This window comes from Plodia interpunctella, chromosome 9, assembly GCF_027563975.2.
Source record: "Plodia interpunctella isolate USDA-ARS_2022_Savannah chromosome 9, ilPloInte3.2, whole genome shotgun sequence".
In the NCBI taxonomy this organism is placed as follows: Eukaryota; Metazoa; Arthropoda; class Insecta; order Lepidoptera; family Pyralidae; genus Plodia; species Plodia interpunctella.
This window is the reverse complement of record NC_071302.1, coordinates 8,226,903-8,245,260: the sequence shown is the minus strand read 5'-3', so window position 1 is coordinate 8,245,260 and position 18,358 is coordinate 8,226,903. Positions and strand designations below refer to the sequence as shown.

Sequence of the window (18,358 nt, the reverse complement as noted above, 5' to 3'; positions counted from 1 at the left end):
AATTAAAGATGTCATTTATAAATAATTATAGAATATTATATTACTATATGTGTTTATATAAATATATTGAACGATTTCTTCACAATGCTGAATAAAAATACGATGACAAAATAGTATAGTATTGTATTTGACTAGTACATCATCCTTGTCCGACATGGCGGTGTTCATGATAAACATCTGCAAATTTAATGGCTGTGGCATTACATTTCCAAGATTACCGGACTTAATTCAACACATTGAAGATGTTCATATCGGTAAGTATCAATTTGTACCCTTTATTTCCTTCTGTAATCCTTATTTTGTGCTTTTAGTAAAAGCTATATTTCGCCTATGGTACGTCTACGTTCTTATCAGCGCCGCTATGTTGTCAACATTGATTGAAATGTATAATTAAAAAAAATGCGGGAAACGAGGATCTAAATATATTTCATTGATTACTACTTCGCTATTATTACTATTAGCGTTTTACACAACAAATTATAGTACCAGTTCCTCGGTTTACATCAAAACTTCATGTAGACATGATGTAGACATTGTAAACAAACATTTGGTATCAGCTGATCGGAAGACTTTCATGAAAGGACCTACTTTTATGTACCCAACCCACCATATTAGTAAAAACATGGCAGTTTTGACCGGCCTGCAGTACTTATCAATGTGATTCTGTACATTTTCAGATTACGACCCTGTAGTAGTGGAACAAAAGGAGGCGTCTCAGCCGTCATGTATTCCCCTGAGCTACGTGTTGCGCTTCTTCACAGAAGCCTCACGAAGAGAAATCCAAAATATGCCTCCTGTTCCCGATGTCCGACGTCGCCTTGTCTCTGCTCCCAACACACCTTCTGTTCGCAGTAGCACACCCACAGGTATGAACCTGGTATTGTAAAGCCCAACATTATGCTCAAATGTAAATTATAATAAAGTATAAGTCCTTTTATTCTTTTATACAATGTTTGACTAGATACAATAATTTAAATTTTATTTATTTAAAACACATTGTTATGACATCTTAAAATAAAATTTATCATTAAAATGTTCTCACTTGTATTTAGAATACTTAAGTGTTGCAGCACATGTTGTTATTATATTTATGTATGCAAGAAATATATAAAATGTTTATGTTTTAAATTTCAGGCAGCGAAATGGACGAAGATGAACTGATGAGCCCATCTGAAGATAGCAATGATTCTTGGACCACCGTTGAAGAGTATAGCTCAGAATACATACTGCGATATGGTGTCAATAAGTAAGTTCATTTTAATTTAAAAAATCAATTTTTAACACTTTGTTTGATATTCTATGAGATGCAAAACAAGTTTTTTGTTAAAGTTGGTAAAGCAGTTCTGTGTCTGATAGTTTTAAAGGCTCCAAACTATTTTTGTGGGTGTTGAATGAGACTGATGATGTGAAACTTTTAAAATGTTTGATTCAACATGAAAAATTGGCACAGAAGCATGTAATGTTTTTTTAAAAAAGGGTTTCTTCTTTTGTTTGTGAATGTAGCCAAATACTAGTCAGATTTTTCATCTCAAAGGAATAATGGCATTGTTTAATGACTGTTGTCTAGTCACAAGAAAAATAAAAAGTTTTGAATAACATCTGCCACCCAGTGTGCCCTCGGTTATTACATTATCGGCTGTGACGCCTCGAAGCTATTGAACCTTTAAGTTTTGATGACTAGCTGTGATTACGTGTGCGCCCTTCTGCCTCCTTTGACTTGAATCCTTCAATAATGTAGTTGCCTATCATCTATCATGATTGTTTACCCCATAATCATTTCGAAAATCGTTTTATGAAAATCTTTTTACGTTTGAAAGGGTAAACACCACCGCGTCATCGGGGGTCCCAGGGTCAGCCGCGCAGGAGAAGCCCTTCGCGTGTCCCGTGCCCGGCTGCAAGAAGCGGTACAAAAATGTCAATGGCATTAAATACCATTCTAAGAATGGGCACAAAAAGGATGGCAAGTAAGTAGACTTGACTCTTTCTGTAACATTAGGTTACTCTTACACAAATTGCGCCTCGCGGTTTTGCTTGCATGGGAATGTCGGGATTATCTTATTTATTTTTATTTTTGGAGAACTATTAACATAAGTAGAAATTTTAAAAAATGTTCAATGGTAAGTTTTCACTGACAAAACTAAATAACGTAAAGATGATACGCTTTGTGTTATTCCCACGTTCAAAATTTCGTCAAAATCCGTCCATTTTTGGGTGAATGCATGAGTAATTGGAATATGAATTTCATAAAAATGTGCTGTATAAAAATACGCCAACAACGCCTGGAGCATTTTTTACGCCCATGCGAACGTGGGATAAGATTGATATTCTATTCTCAATATACTAATAACAACACATTTTCATAGAAAATATCCAATGTTACCGACTCCTGAGCGATACAATAAAAAGTATATGCGGCCGAAGAAACGTTTGACCATACAAGAATATTTCTGGAAAAAATGGGTACTCGAGTCGTTGATAAAATTGCGTTTACTCTTTTGTATTGTAGTTGTATTAGTAATTTTAATATACTGTGGTATTCATTGTTCGTTTTCATTGCGTTATCAATTATTAGAATTCGTTTACGAAAGTATATTAACGCCATGTAATTAGATAAAAGAATTAAGTCAATAAGTAGATTTTAACAATGTACATCAATATTGTTGTATAACAGTCGACTTAGATTGTTAGTAATATGTATGAAATTTGTAGTTTCTAAGGCCTTCAGCAGATAAATGCTTGCACTCATGATGTTGTTATATTTCAGGGTAAAAAAGGCCTACAAATGCCAATGCGGCAAAAGCTACAAAACGGCTCACGGTCTTAAGAGCCACAGCATCTCCCAGCACATCGCCGGCAGCCAGCCGCCCGTCCCCTCCCCCCCGCGGCCGCAGCCCCCCGCGCCCCTCAACATGTCCGGGCTCGTGGTGACCGCGTCCCCCGCACACCGCCCCGGCCCCCTCAACATCATCGACGCCATCGACGGAAACAAGCTAGTCCGCATATACGACAGCATCAAAACCAAAGACCTGCCGTCGTTTACCATACCGAAGCATAACCTCGCTAGTCTGAACATAGTAAGCGCTAACCAAAGCCGGCCGATTCTTCTGACCCCGGCGTCGACCCCGGGCTCGAGCCCGCAGGACAAGCTCAAGTACTCGCCCAAGGTCACGGTCCAGAACACCCAGCCTCTCACGCCGCTTACGCCCTCTTACGAATAAATAGGAGCTTGTAACTGGCCATGCAGAGGCTATCTATACGAATTTAAACTCATTAGTTGTAAACTTAACAGTTCCTAAAAAAAAAGAAAAAATATCTTTTATTAATTTTTCATCTAACATTTGTTATTCATCTTTTATATTTTATCTCATTATATGAAGGTGTTATGCTATAATTATGCTTTTTTTAGTTAGGCAGTTCGTTGCACAATTCGTTCCACGTTCACCTTCACATAACGAGGAACTGATGTTTTTTTTTGTTCATGAGAAAGTTTATTTGTGTTGACATTTTGTTCCCTTTTGTACCGTATTTTATATCAATAGTTTTATAAGCGTATAGTTTTGTTGATTTGATTAGACAGTCCTGGATTTTTAAGTAGTCAAAAAAAAGAAGAATGAAGTTTGAACTTACTTTGCTTTCATGCGTTGATAATGTAAGAGTGATCCTATGAGGGGTCCTTTATTTCCTGTTTAGGTATGGAGCACTAAAAATAAGCAATATTGACATAATAAAACCAATTTAAGAGCAATTAAAATAAAATATTTCCGAACAAAATTGTATTATAATGCCAAAGAAACTCATAGACGTGATATGATAACAATTTAATTTTGTCTTGTTTAGAGTCTGCCAAACCAGAGTTAGGTTTCCGCCTAATATTTTCCTAATTTCCAAACAGGCCAAATTTTAGTGTAAACACATCATGGCAACATCTTTGAAGTTCAAACTCCATTGCAATATCAGGTTACATACAAGTTTTATTTCTTTTTTTGTGTGTCTTCCGACACAAATTCGAATATTTGTCTATGTAATTCATATATTTGTATATGTAAGTCTCGTCAAAGTTTTACTAATATGAATTGCAAAAATTATTCAAACATTTGAAGTATTTGCAATGTAAGTGTATTTTATGTAGTCATTCATCTCTTTGTGCCATTATTTTTAATATATATGTACTTAATTTCCATTTATATGATAAAATTCATTAATTTAATAAAAACATTTCCGGGACATGTGTAAAATTTTGAGATATTTGTAATGAAATGGAAAAAAACAACAAAAATAGCATTTGCTCTAGGTATCGTTTCAATTTAGGATAAATGACATACTCGTAAATGTGATATAATATTTAGAAAAAGTAAAAAAAAATGCTTATAAGCGTACACTTATTAAAAAAAAAACCTAGTTTGTAAGGTCGTGTGCACATTGTAGCAGTGTACACGTAAATTATTTGTGGCCGTTGTTTTAATTATTTTGCTGCGAATAATATGACACGCACTAGTCAAAACATGTGAAACATTGGGATTAAATGAAAAAAATTACTTTTAAGCAGTAGTTTAATTTGTAGTTTATTTCATGATTGATGGACATCATTTGTTATTAGATTTGCGATTATTTAGATCTTAAAAGAATCTTAAAAGAATAATAATTATTAGCGTCGAAGATTTCACGAGATGAGATTTCTGTGGTTCGGTTTTAGACATAGATTGTAAGGGTGTATCATGGCTCACCCACTATAGAGTGGGTGAGCCATAATGGTTTTGACTATGTGTGTCCTAAATGTGAGGGCAAACTGGCGCAATATGTGTGTCCTAATAAATGTAAATGTACTTATTTATTTTATAATTATTTGATTGTTGATGAATTGTATTATTTATTTCGCGTGATTATTTGTGATTACCCGTGCTAGTTTGGCCAAATGCGTGTTTAACCATAAGATCTTAAGTAAATCTCCTTAATTAAAATAAGTATATACTAATTAGCTTCCAAAGTTAATCTTAGTTTCATCACCCATTGTGGTAAATCCTGCAAGTCGAATGAGCTTATTCATGTATACCTGTCATTGTTCATCATTACGCATTTTCCCTCTGCATACATTGGTCGTAACTCTATGTGGTATTGAGCTATAAATTCTATATAATATAGCACATATTAGCTATGTAATACGACTTATATTGTCGCAAATTGTCTTTCTGTGTAATATTGTCTAATTGAGAATAACAATATTTTGTCTGTTGGTCTACTCCACGTTTTGTTTATATTATGGCATAACATGAACCAACAACATCATTAATGTTTTTATGGAATAAGCCCTTAAGTTGCCTTCAATTTGGTGGTACTCAATACAGTGGACTTAACAATATTTTTAAGGTGCGATGGAACAATTAAAGTGCAATTTTGGCGAAAATTTTAAAGATAATGTAAAGGATGAGGTGCTATACAAACAAGGGATTTGGGATGTAGCTTTTGAGAACTAGATTCTTAGGTATAGATAAAATGGGTTCACAGACATACCCAATGATCGTAGATTAAAGGTTGCGGTGCTAAACGGGTAAAAGTGTGATATTTGGATTAAAATGTATGTTTAGTGCGACTACCAAAGAGATCGTCACTTGTGATATGAATAGCTGGCTGAAGCCTTAAAAATTGTAATAATAACTCGTTGAGGCAGTTAAGAGGGTTGGCTTTAGAATATAGAATAACGTTCTGAAAAGGAAACTTTAATAATAGTTATAAACTTCATAAGTATACAAAAAAAATATTAAGTGTGCTATTCTAAAGCTGCTCCGAAAAAAAAATATACTCGATTAGTGAATCGAGTATATTTTGCTATAAGTATATTTTGCCCTAGCAATCTGCATCTTTATTTAGTGATAAAAATAATTCAGGTAACTATTTATTCAAGTAAGTCACAAAAAAGTGTAATTATTGGAGATTATAAATTAAAGAAACTATTGAAAAGTCATAAATGGCTTCTCGCTATATAATTCATTTTAATATAAATTGTATATTTGTGTATGTCACCCACATAGCAGAATGCTTATACATAAGTACTTACTACTGAATAACAAAAAAAATATGTTACTATAAAAAGTGAAACTATTATTACCGTCCTTTCCCTATAAATATCTATTTATTAGAAATCTGACACCTAACAGTCTGTATTCATAAGTAGCTGTGTTTTAGTTGTTGATCCTGTCATGAACAACTATAGTAAGCACTCAACGAAATCTATCCAAAACTCAATATTATGCCGAAAACTTCACATAATAATTTTGTTTTATTTTTATCTACAGTCGGCCGTGGGATTCGAAGGGTTGACAAAAAATTAAGAAACCTTTACTTTTGTGTGTAATTGTGATACTCAATAATTTAGTATAGGAAATTGGAATTTGTTGTTGAAAATGTGTATCAATTTATCTATTAAAAATTCGAAGATTGTTTCTTGGCCAGGTTTAAAAATGTTCCGATTCGATTGATTTATAAGTGTTTTGCTAGAACAGAGAAATATTTGATTAGTAACTGTTCTAGCAAACAGGCTATTTTCTCGTGTTCGACCGTTTCTTTAAGAGGACATTTACATCGAACGAATACAAGTGCGTTTCTATAAGAAAGCTAAAGAAGATAGTCTCTCAGCCGGCCATAGAAATAATTCTTACTATTTAATTTGTTTAATGTTTTTGAATTGTTGATTTGTTTGACGTAATTTTATGAAACTGCTCATTTTATATTTATTTCTCATTTGGACATGTTTATTCGTTAATTTAAGACTGATAATTGAGAATATTGAGTGTTTTCAAATTTAATTTATTACTTTTATAAAGACATTCAAACTTGCTCATAAATGTTGCAATCATACAAATTACAATTGTATTAATAATAATGCGTATTTAATAGGTTTAAATCTATGCAGCTATCAATTATAGCTTTCTTAAATTATTTATTGATTGTTAATTAAATTGAAAGTATTATACAACGATATTTCCTGTTTTTTACCAGTTTAAAATTGAGTTTTAAACCAACCGGAGAGAGAGACCATAATTTTTTATGCAAAACTTTGCCACTTCAGTGCGGGGCGAATGCCACAATTGATATTTTATTCGATAACATTATTAAATACTAATACTAAATACTATGTAAACATAATGCCAACCACGTCGCAATCGTACCTGGCGCGGAGAGGAACGCTTGTAGCCACCACTCCGGTTGGTTTAATAATTAGTCTGAAAACGCCTTTTCTCAGGACTTGGTCTGTGGTTGTTGTCAATAAAAATATGACCAATTTTAAAATTGTTTTGAGTTTGGAGGAGTTAAAAAATTGTTAAGATAGCGATTTTATGGAAGCCTAATGGAATATGGATATATAAATCACCATATACGAATAGGTCGCTTGATATTATATTGATTCCTAGACACAGAATAACATCAGAACGCTTCGTTTCTTAAAACTGTTTGGATGATCACAGTTCGTGAACGGTTGTGAGTAAATTTTACATAGCTGTGGATATTTAAAATTCATCATCGTTTATATGTGCTTTAATGCAGATCAACTGGCGCATTCAACTATGTATCTGTGGTTTAATATGAAATTTCATCTGATATTATGAAGGGGAAAGTTTTGTACGTTTTAATCAATCTTCCATGTTTAGGAATTCCTAAACAAACCCGTAATGATAATGAATTATAGTATAATTAACTTCAATTTTAGTTCTGCATGTTGTGTCATGTGACCCATATTTTGTGTCCATAAATGTTTAAAGCAGTGTATATAGCAGACTACATACACCGCAGACCGCACCCACCCAACAAAATGACGTTCATTGAAAAGTGAGCTTTATAGCGTCATCTGTAGACATAATTTATATTAACAACATGAGAGCTGTCAATGTTAAATAAAATATGTACAGTATTTTCTTACAGTTGAATTTCGCCGAAAAATAAATCAAATATTAGTTCAAACATTTATTAACCACGAAATTAATTTCTTAAAAAGAATATTACGTGTAAAATATTTATAATATTTATAAGAAAAATGAACTTTACAGCGAACGCTCTAAAGTTTATGTTTCAATTAACGTAATTTTATCAGTGCTGTTATCGGCTACGACATTTATTACTATGGTCTAAAGTGCAAATTTGCACACTATGTACTGCGTGTCTACAATAATAAGATGATTGTACCGTGATCATTTCCATGTCTATAATAAAAAAAAAAACTACCATTAAATTTTGCCTTTTATTGCTGATAATAAAATAATAAGTGGATTGCTACATACAGTCCATTGGTTCCTTAGGTATAAATTAACTAAATTACTGAATAATTAGGAATACATTTTTTTATCTACATTTGACTCAGTACATTCTTAAAAGTAATAGCAATTTACCTATACAGCATGTGTATTGTATATCATAACGCTATATTGCCGTCACACGGAAGAGTTGACAATTTTTTTCCAAAATGAGTTGAACAACAATTGTTTATAAGAATCAAGAAAACAAGTACCTATTTCTTGTTTCTTCAATTTTGAAAAAAAAAAAAAGTTTTTTCCGTATGAAGGTAGCATTTACATCGCGGTATGCAAATAAAATTTGAGACGACTAGCATATAAAAATATACAAACGTATTCCTACTCCATTCGGTTACTTTCTCAATGGTAACTGTTCTAGCAAAAAGGCTATTTTCTCGTGTTTGATAGTTTCTTTTAGAGGACATTTACTTTGAACGAACACGAGTGCATTTCTATCCTTTTGCTCGTACGCCACTTGCGCCGCGTCTTCGTAGAATCTGCAATAAAGACGGCAATAAATTTTATTATCCAAGTTGGTGAAGCGACACATAATTGATTCAAATTAGACCAAGCATGGCCGCACACTAGCGCCACCGACACATTTTTATAAATTTAATAGTGTAGTGCGGTTAGATAGCACCTTAATAAGGAACGATGAAGAAAATAGACGCCTTTTCCAATGGGTGTAGGCCACTGCCTATACCCAAGGATCAAGTGAGATTTACAATCCAAATTATTTATCCAATAATGAAAACGCATAGTTTAGGAAGAGTTAAGTTTGTAAAGTAAATAATGACGTTATGTAGCCTATGTAATCCATAAATATCATCATCATATAATGTCAGCAATCTCATACCTCACACAGAAAAAAGAAACTCGCCAAAAAACACCCTAAAAACTCAACACTCCTTTGTTTGGGCAGTTGGGTAAAATGCAGTGTTCTTACCCAGCTTTGACGTAATATTTGACTTTAATGTCATCTCTACACCTGGGCAGGTACTTGAGTGCCTCATCATTCTTCAAGTACTTGAGGCACGCGTCCACGAACGGCTCGTACCCTATCGGCGACTTCTTTGACTTTGAAAACCGATCCAATTCGTCCCAGTCGTTTTTCTCCGCTAACATTAGTATGCGCAGCCACCAGTATCTAAAACGGAGGTTTTTGAATAAGGTATTAAAATGGATTTTTGATTTACCCAGTTATTTATAAAAAGAGCTAAAATATGTTTTGTCCCTTTCTGTCTCTTTTAAATATGATAAAGTGCGATAGTGACAATACAAATTTTAGCTTAGAATATGTTTTAACTTTTTTATGAATAAAAGGTTTAGTATTTAACACGTTAACTAAACTACTTTTGCACAAAATATATTTAAAATTTTACCCTTTTATTCGTAGAAAAGATAAAGCTATTGTCTTCTCACTATAACACTTTACAATATTTGACATTGACACAATGAGTCAAAACCTACTTTAGGAACTTTCGATTACAAGCGATCCACCGCAACTTTTTTTAAAATATTTCTTTATTTATGTTACAATATTTATATGAAAAATACAAGCACTACCAACAAATATAGGTTTATGCGTGGTAAGGCGAGTCACTACTCATAACAAATTTACTCAGTTAATATATAGTTCTTAAGCATTAATTACACATTTGGTTATACTGGTTTCTAAATTAATTATTTTCTCACAAATATTGATAGGGTATTCATTCAATATAGATGGCAGCAAGACTATCTTCAACTACATTATAATAACAAAGAAGTCGTTAAACATGCATATTACCTCTTATCAGGCATTTTGTACTCCAAGCGCAGTTTGTCAGCCAACTTGACTTCGCCCTGGTTCAGGAGTTTTTGTACAGTGTCGTGCACAGACAGACCGACAAAGCTCTGGCCGTAGGTTTCCTGCAGGCTGGACTGCTGTTTGCAGAGCTTGCGGGTGTCCTCACATATTGACGCACCTGAAGACAGGTACTAGAATCAGTGTCTGTTTCACTACTTGTCGATAAAAGTATCTGATAAGCCTATATGTAACATATCGAACAGATAGCATCAAAAATTGTGTTTCACAAGTGTTGGATATGGTGAAATGGTAGCAGATTTATTTAGCAGTTTATCTGTCGGATTACAATATGCTTTACAGAAAATGGTTGAACAGCCCCTAAATAATATAATGGTTTTTTTCCTGGTTTATGAAATTTCATTAGGCGAGCCAATGCGTAGGGGACTTTGTCCTACCTTGGAGTATTTCAGACCAAGAGATTTGTAAATTCAAATAGTTTATTCAAAAATAGACCTTGACAGGCACTTTTTCACGTCAATTTTTTAAATAGTAATTTCTCACAAGCTACTGGCATTTAAAACTTTCTTGTAAATTTTAAGTAGTTAATTTTAATACAGAAAGTTTACAAATTCCATGTGCAAAAATAGTGCAAGGAGATCTATAACATTCAGTAAAGAATGAATGAATGATTTTTCTTGCGTTGAGCGTTGAAAGAGAGAACGGGACAATACATACCGAAGTCGTTTTTCCCCTTCTTATAGCAATCCCTGGCGGAAATGAGCGAAGCCTCAACGCTGCCCGGGTTAGTCTGTTCTATCGCGTCCCGTATGTGGGTCGCCGCTTGCCCTTGGAAATCGTCTTCTTGTACATACACCTTGCGCAGGGCTTCGCGGTTGTGACTCGCGCAGTACTTGATGTAGAGCGCGTGAGCGAGAGGGAAACTTCGGATTGTCAGCTGAGGACGTAAAACCTAATTTTATTACGATACTAGTGGCACGAAATTAGTTTCGCGACTTTAGATAAATTCGCGACAATTTCGTCAACATTTTGACGCGTAAATGTCAAGTTTAATTAAGCATTGTAAAACTTGAAACTTGACTTCCCGATGAAACTGGCCTATAGGCCCATCGCCTAGGGCCGCCATTTGTATGTGAAATAAATATGGTATTATTGTAAGTTTTGGTGTAACTTATTGTATTGTCAACTGACATATTCTTAATAACACAGATTACGATAAAAAATCGGAAGATTTGACTATATTCTTAGGGCTAGACTGCAGCGTTACAAATGTTAACAAATAGGAGAATGTTGAAAGCAGCAGAAGTGCCTCAAGCACATCGTTTTAAGAAAGAGAGAGATTCTCACCTCATAAGAGAGAAAAAGACAGCAATATAACGTCATCTCACCTCAAACTCGTGCTTGCCCATTTTCTCCTTGAGATGCAGCAGCACTATATACACGAGATCAGTATCGCCACTGGCTGTAGCCTTTAAAAGGGCAGTCGGACCTTCGCCCAGTTGTAATAGAAGAGGCACTTGTAGCTTACTGCGCGTTTCGTATTCCAAGATCTAGAAAATTAAATTAAATACTTTAAGGTCACGATTGGACGAGTGGAATTATAAAAAAGCGTTAAAGTTCCGCGTTTGTAACCATTACTAACAACAGTTATAACACTCCAAACAAAAACACACATGGGGGTCAAAAACACCATATAAAGTGTAACACAATTAAGTCTTAACCACTTTTTTTACAGAAATATTTCGTAACACTTTTGGGTATTTGGTTGTTTTAAATTTGTTTTACATTTTGCACTATTGAAACTGAAATATACTATACTTTAATTTTCCACCCGTTTGTAAAGTTAACAATACTCTATTATACGTACTGTATGCACTTACAGTACGTATACAAATAGATACAATTATGCGAGTATAGACCTTATTTCCAAATAGATTTAAAGTGTTCAAACATGGCGTAAACATTTAATAGTCGTTGCAAATAAATTTCAACTTTGTAATCATACACATAACGTTCAAAGTTGTTTTCGCTTTTCATACGGTTTCCCATCGTTGTATAGGTGCAAATATATACTTACTTTAATAGCCAGCGCTTTCCTGCCTTTCTCTGCGGCCTTCATGGCGATGTTCGCGTACGATATCCCGGGCACGTTCCTCAGTTTCTCGCCTATTTCTCGGGCGGCGCTTTCGTTGTCCACGTGCGGTTGGGTCACCTGGATTGAGAATTAAAACCTTTACCTTACTACACAGAGTAGTAAGAAAATGTTATAAATAAGAATGGACCTTTACATTACACTAAACTGTGAAGTCTTTAAGATATATTTTTTATATAAAAAAAATTGCTCCACTAATATCGATTAATTTCTTTATCGTGAAAATTGAAACAATGCTCTTTATAATAATTATCTAATATTTTGATATTGAACGAGACAAAACATATTTTAACTAAAAAATGTTTTATGAGTTTCTCAGTACAGAAGATACAGGTCTATTTGTGACGTTCCATGAGAAATTTTTTTTTTCGTATGTGAGACAGTCGCTTACGACGTATTATGCGCACCTATATAAAAATTCTGACTTCTCTCCATAAGTTACCTCTTGTGGGTCACATGTAACATATATAACGTAGCTGACCTTGTAGCTAGCCCAGTGAGACAGCACGCGCGTGCGGGCCTGCCTCATCTGCAGGCAGGCGGCGACGTGTCCTGCCAGGCAGTGCAGGCGCCGCCAGATCAGCCGGTCCAGCAGCACGCGCTCCTTCAGGTGCTCCACTCTGCCTATGGCTAAGGATTACTTACGAAACTCATGTTTTTGGGTAAAGCTGGGATTTGTAAAACATAATCTATATTAAAAATGCGAAAGCCTGTCGGAAAAATATTTATGGATATGCTAATATTAAATACGCGAAAGTCTGTTGCGCTTTCACGGCTAAACTACTGGGTCGATTTTGATTAAATTTGGATTAGGTGAAGATAATGACTTGGAGTCAAACATGGCCTATGTTTGACTGCGGGCAAACAACTATAAAATAGATGGACAACAAAGTCTTATAAGGATTCCATTTTTACCTTTCGAACGGAACCTTAAAAATTCCTATTATATCAATCATCAAACCTAATTAAAACTTACAAAGCAATATTATGAGTAGGTCCATTAAAAACTACTATTGCTAAATTATATCATCATAAATATTAACGAATTAAAAAAAAGATTGGTATAACTCTGGCCACAAACACACATGTAAAAACGAAGTTTATTTATTGAAAATGAAAATGGATTATGAAATTGCTGGCCACTAACACGAAAAAAGTAAACACGAACTTTTTACAAGCTTATATTTAGTTTCACCTGTCTGATGTTTGCTGGTCTGTCTAAAATCGAATCTTACAAGTTAGATATCTCCAACTTCCAGTTCTCCTACAGAGTTGAAATTTCCCACGTCGCTTCAGTTTCCATGACAATGCATTATTATGATACGCATGACCTGATCGATGCACCCAGGATCGGCATCCGAACGAGGGAACTCCACAACGGTTTTTTAGCACGGACATAAGTTTTTTATCAGGCGTTTGTAAAAAAGGATACTGCTTATATGTCAAGGGAATCGCGACCTTGGGGTCTCTGACAGCGTTGAGCACGCGCAGCCAGCGGCAGGCGGTGACGTAGTGCTCCGTGAGCACGGGGTCCACTATGAAGCCTTTGCCGAACTGCGCGGCGCGGATCAGCATTTTCTGAATGTCGGGGTTGAACTCGTACGCGGCCACATCGATACAGTTTTGGACGGCGTTTGCCAGATTCGGTTTGACCAGTTTGATGTACTCGTCTGCTTTGTGGCTGCGTTTCTGATACATGTTTTTTATTAGATTTTTTGTGGAGACAAAGTGGGTATTGCACGAACTTGCCGCTTTGTATGAGACAGGCAGGTGAGTTGTATGGAAATATTCTCTCATTTGGTTACGTTATTTAGTTACCTATTTACGTTTAGTTTTGTTTTGAATATTCAACTAAGTTATACGATAACCCACACTAATAATAAAAATATACGTACTAATAATATAAAGATAAAAGATTTGTATTTTGGTTTTCTTTATTGTAATGAATCAATTCAAAAACTACCGAACCTACTGTGATGAAATTAAACATAGAGATAGATTGAACGTTCAGAAGTAACGTAGGCTTTTTATGGTTTTACCAGAGCGAAGCCCGGCCAACTGTGTGTTTACTTTTTATATATGTAAATAAAGATCCTATGTGTTTATCAAGTGTTTAAATTTCAACATTAAGTACTTATTTAAAATCTTTTTTAAGTTTTTCAATACCTGAAACTGTTTAGAAGCTTCGACCAAATACGCGCCGGGCGCAGTACTCTTAATACTGAATATTTTCTCAGCTTCGGGCGGCACTTTCTGTATCAACTCGTGGGTCATCTCCGACACCACTCTCACGCAGTCCATCTCGGGGATGAGGTGGAAGGGGCCGTCGTAGGGGTAGGGCACCTGGGTGCCGTTGAAACCGTAGATAACCATTATGTCGTCCCAGTGGCCCACTATCGCTTGCGACCCACACCTGGGTGGATATTGACGACGAGATTAATAAGAAATATTATAAGCCACTTGGGTATTTAAAAAAATACTGCTCTCGATAAGCAAAAAATAATTCATTATTTTATTTTACTTTAGAAATATGACCACATACTCGACTCCTGTAATAGTTTTGTTTTCCTGAGTGATTTTGAAAATTGTTTATATTTTTTGTTTATACATTTACTTCTGATGACATATTTATAATTTCTGTAGATACTTACAGTAAAAATAAAGTTTTTAAATTTTTTTTTTTGTTAAATTTTTTATGCATTGAATGTCAACTAACTAATTATGCACACGTAAAACTTAATGTACATGATAAAAATGTGTACGATGATGCGACACAGTTCAAAGCTTACCAAACCAATTCCTTGGGCTGCTTGATGTGGCCGGAGTCGATCTCGCAGTACTTGTTCCGGAGGTCGGAGGAGCCGAGCCACAGCCAGCCGGAGTCCGTGAACAGCGCCACGTGGCGGCCGTTCTGCGACGGCACTATGCTCAGCACCTGCGTGTACGGGCTCGAGATCTCCGGGCTCTGCAACACGATAACTAAACCTATTCACTTTTTCCCTTTTAAGGACCTTCGCGGTGTGTCAACATGTTCACTATGTGAAGGTGCTGCACAGGCAAATATTTGAATACTAGCTGCGTCCCGGGGCTTCGCTCCCGTTGGAATTTCGGTATAAAAAGTACCCTATGTGTTATTCCAAGTTATATTCTACCTGTGTACTAAATGTCCAGTAACAATCTGTCCAGTATATTTCGGGTGAAAGAGTTACAAACATACTTCCTTACAAACTTTCGCATCTATAAGAAATAATTTCTCATCTGAATGTTTCTTGGTTGCTTCCTATTTCTACTTCGCACGGCCTTCCGCATCCATAGTAGTTAGATCATCGAGGAGTTTCTACAAGAAATTAATGAAATTTTTCGAACTTTGTTCAGAGAACGGGTAAGGTAAGAGCGGGAGACAGTACGAATTTCAACCAAATATTCAATTCCTGCTAAACATGAAATAAAAGTATGGTTCTCTCTTTAGAAGGGAAATTCGAGCGGGCGAAGCCGCGGCCAAAACTATTATTTTAAAAAAATAACAGAAAAGTATCAGTTACCAATAGTGTAGCCCTAGTCTCTCCCAGCTGGCAGCGGAATATTTCCTTGTTGCGACACACGAGGAAGCTGATGGCGGCGGACGTGCGCACGTACGTGCTCAGCACGCACCAGCACGTGATTGGCTCACTCGCTCCTGAAATCAATAAGTATTCATTCATAATTCATTTATAATCTTAAATTCATATATTTAGTTTTTGTGAAAAAATCACTACATGGTTTAAAATCAAAGTCTCCCCTTCATCTCTGTTTCTCTAAACTTTCTTCTTTTATACCATGCATCAGATTTTGATGCAGATTTCACTATTCTACTTCAGTGGTTTTCAAAATTACACCCATCTAATACAAGTCACCAAAGTAGAAAACCACTTAGAAGAAACTTTACTGTAATAAAAATGTTATTTCAATGGGAAGAATGAAATTGTTTCCTATGTTTCGCTATTACAATTTTGACTTCAACTGGAGTTACTAATAATCGCATTGAGTTTGATAGGTTGAATTTATTTCGCCGTAGTGTGTCCTTCTACAGGCAGGGCCCACTCAATAATCGCTTGCTTTGCACAACCCATAGTTTGGGAAACTCTGATTTAGCCAGGCCAGAGCATTAAGTACACTAGTATTTTAATACACCAGTTTACATACTTGGAATATCTGGAAGAGATCTGACTTTGGGGTCGGCTACATTGTTGACAACAAACATTCTGTTAGTTGTAGTCATAACCGCCAGGCCAACGTGCGCTTTTGTGAAAAGCTGCGCTTTGGCTACCTGTAATCATTAATTTGTAAATTTTAAATTAGTTCTCCAATTATTCTCAGGTAAGTAATTCGTTAGTATATAGAAAAAGCTATAGCTGTTGCCCTCAGTTGCTTATGTTTGACCATGGCTGATTAACTATATCTATTCCAAAATTCATTAAAATCGGTCCAATGATTTAACTATGAGAGTATGAGACAGATTTGCACACATATAAAATTAGTGGATGTGGATTATTACACAGAAGAAAAATGTACCTTTGTGTCTCTAACTTCCTGACCCAAATTGAATGCTTTTTGGTAGGCTCCAAACATGTCGTATATGAGGACATCCCCACTCTCCTGCACACATAGTAACTGCTCGCTGTCAGACCAGCCCATATGCACAAGATTCCCACTGTTCCACTGTAATGAGAATTGAAAAAAGAAGTGAATCAAGCAAGGTAGTAATAAAACCATAATCTGACAACAAAAGGAGAAAAAAGAAAATTCAAGAATACTTGCCAGAATCTTAGAAATCACAGTTCCAACACAGTTGTAGATGGTTATGACTGGTTTTGCAGTAGTTACAATACGGACAAACTGCTTCCTGTCACGAACCATGGCTATAGGCCCTCCAAATGGGGCTCCACTGACCACCATGTTTTCTAGCCCTTCATCCAGCGCCCATACCATATCGTAGAGATCAAATTTCCTGTTGAACAATTGGGTTTAACCAGGATATGTACAGCATAACACAAATGTATTATATCTTCTCAATAGGACATGAAATGTAATAATTTGACAACGTACATATTTTAATAACAAACCTGTAATAGGAGTCTAGCTGAAACCAATCTGCGGTTACTAAGGCCGACATTATGTGATAAAATATTTATTTCAGCGAATTAGTCACAAAGTTTATAGGAGCCCTAAAACTTGTTATCTTTTAAATTCCACACCAACACCAAAGGTATCCATGTAATTTGAACTGTTATATTTGCAATGTTTAGGATAAATGATTTAAGACTAATTTGTTTTTATTTTCTGATTTTTTTGCAAATAGATCATAGAATCAACAACAATACAACGTCAACAACATTCTCACATTGACAATGACAATGACAACACAACTGTCAATCTCAAATTCTGACGTTAAAGGTACTTTGATGCTGCTGCTGGATAGATACTGGATCCGTGTAAATACGTTTTAATCCATATGCATTTTTAAAACGTACATCTCTTTCTATTTTGAGAGCAATAGAAGATTGAGGGGGTCTATAACTTTCTCTGTCTACTTTTCGTTATATCTTTCGCTTCGTTCATTTAAGAAAGATAAATGAGTATAGAAATACACAAGCGGAAATGGGATACAGCAAATTGTACATAGCACTTAATTTTAAAAATAGCACTTAATTTATAAAATAACATAAAATGTAGTTAATAAAGTCTAAAATCGTCTAGCCGGTATTAGAAAGCCATAAACCTAAATGTAACCACCGAACACCGGCTGTACGTATAACCTACGTGTAACTGAGACAAACTGCAATTAGGTTTACCTGGCATAACCTTTGTGTATCCGCACATTTAAGTATAAAATATTAATAATTTTTCTGTAATTCCTAAAAAGTTGATAAAAATAATTTATGTGGGTTTTCACAGATACACTAAGTATGCATTATAACTATTTGTTTGCAGTTCTGAGCAGGGATCGGACCGCTATCCCTTTCACGGGTTATGAAGGGGTTTTTGGAATGGGTTTGCTTTTGAAAGCCGTTCGGTGCTGTAACCCATTCAATTTGCTTTGGTAAGCGCTATATCAACGACTACAAAACCCTTTCTTTG

At 35.3% G+C, this 18,358-nt stretch overlaps 2 protein-coding genes across 2 annotated transcripts; one reads left to right on the top strand and one right to left on the bottom strand.

The window, feature by feature from the left end:
* The first annotated feature begins 1 nt into the window (after nucleotide 1).
* LOC128672710 (uncharacterized protein) lies at nucleotides 2-8,221 on the top strand. The gene is made up of 5 exons (XM_053750015.2): nucleotides 2-254; nucleotides 678-866; nucleotides 1,135-1,246; nucleotides 1,818-1,964; nucleotides 2,765-8,221. The coding sequence occupies exons 1-5, from the start codon at nucleotides 155-157 to the stop codon at nucleotides 3,216-3,218; spliced, it is 1,002 nt and encodes a 333-aa protein (XP_053605990.1). The 5' UTR covers nucleotides 2-154; the 3' UTR covers nucleotides 3,219-8,221.
* On the bottom strand, nucleotides 8,217-17,618 carry Vps16A (Vacuolar protein sorting 16A). The gene is made up of 15 exons (XM_053750014.1): nucleotides 17,344-17,618; nucleotides 17,039-17,228; nucleotides 16,793-16,939; nucleotides 16,424-16,547; nucleotides 15,784-15,917; nucleotides 15,031-15,206; nucleotides 14,408-14,654; nucleotides 13,674-13,930; nucleotides 12,723-12,861; nucleotides 12,167-12,301; nucleotides 11,478-11,639; nucleotides 10,807-11,026; nucleotides 10,072-10,249; nucleotides 9,229-9,429; nucleotides 8,217-8,779 (listed from the first exon to the last, which is right to left on the bottom strand). Exons 1-15 carry the CDS (start codon nucleotides 17,391-17,393, stop codon nucleotides 8,635-8,637), a joined length of 2,505 nt encoding a protein of 834 aa, XP_053605989.1. The 5' UTR covers nucleotides 17,394-17,618; the 3' UTR covers nucleotides 8,217-8,634.
* Between the last annotated feature and the right edge of the window lie 740 nt (nucleotides 17,619-18,358).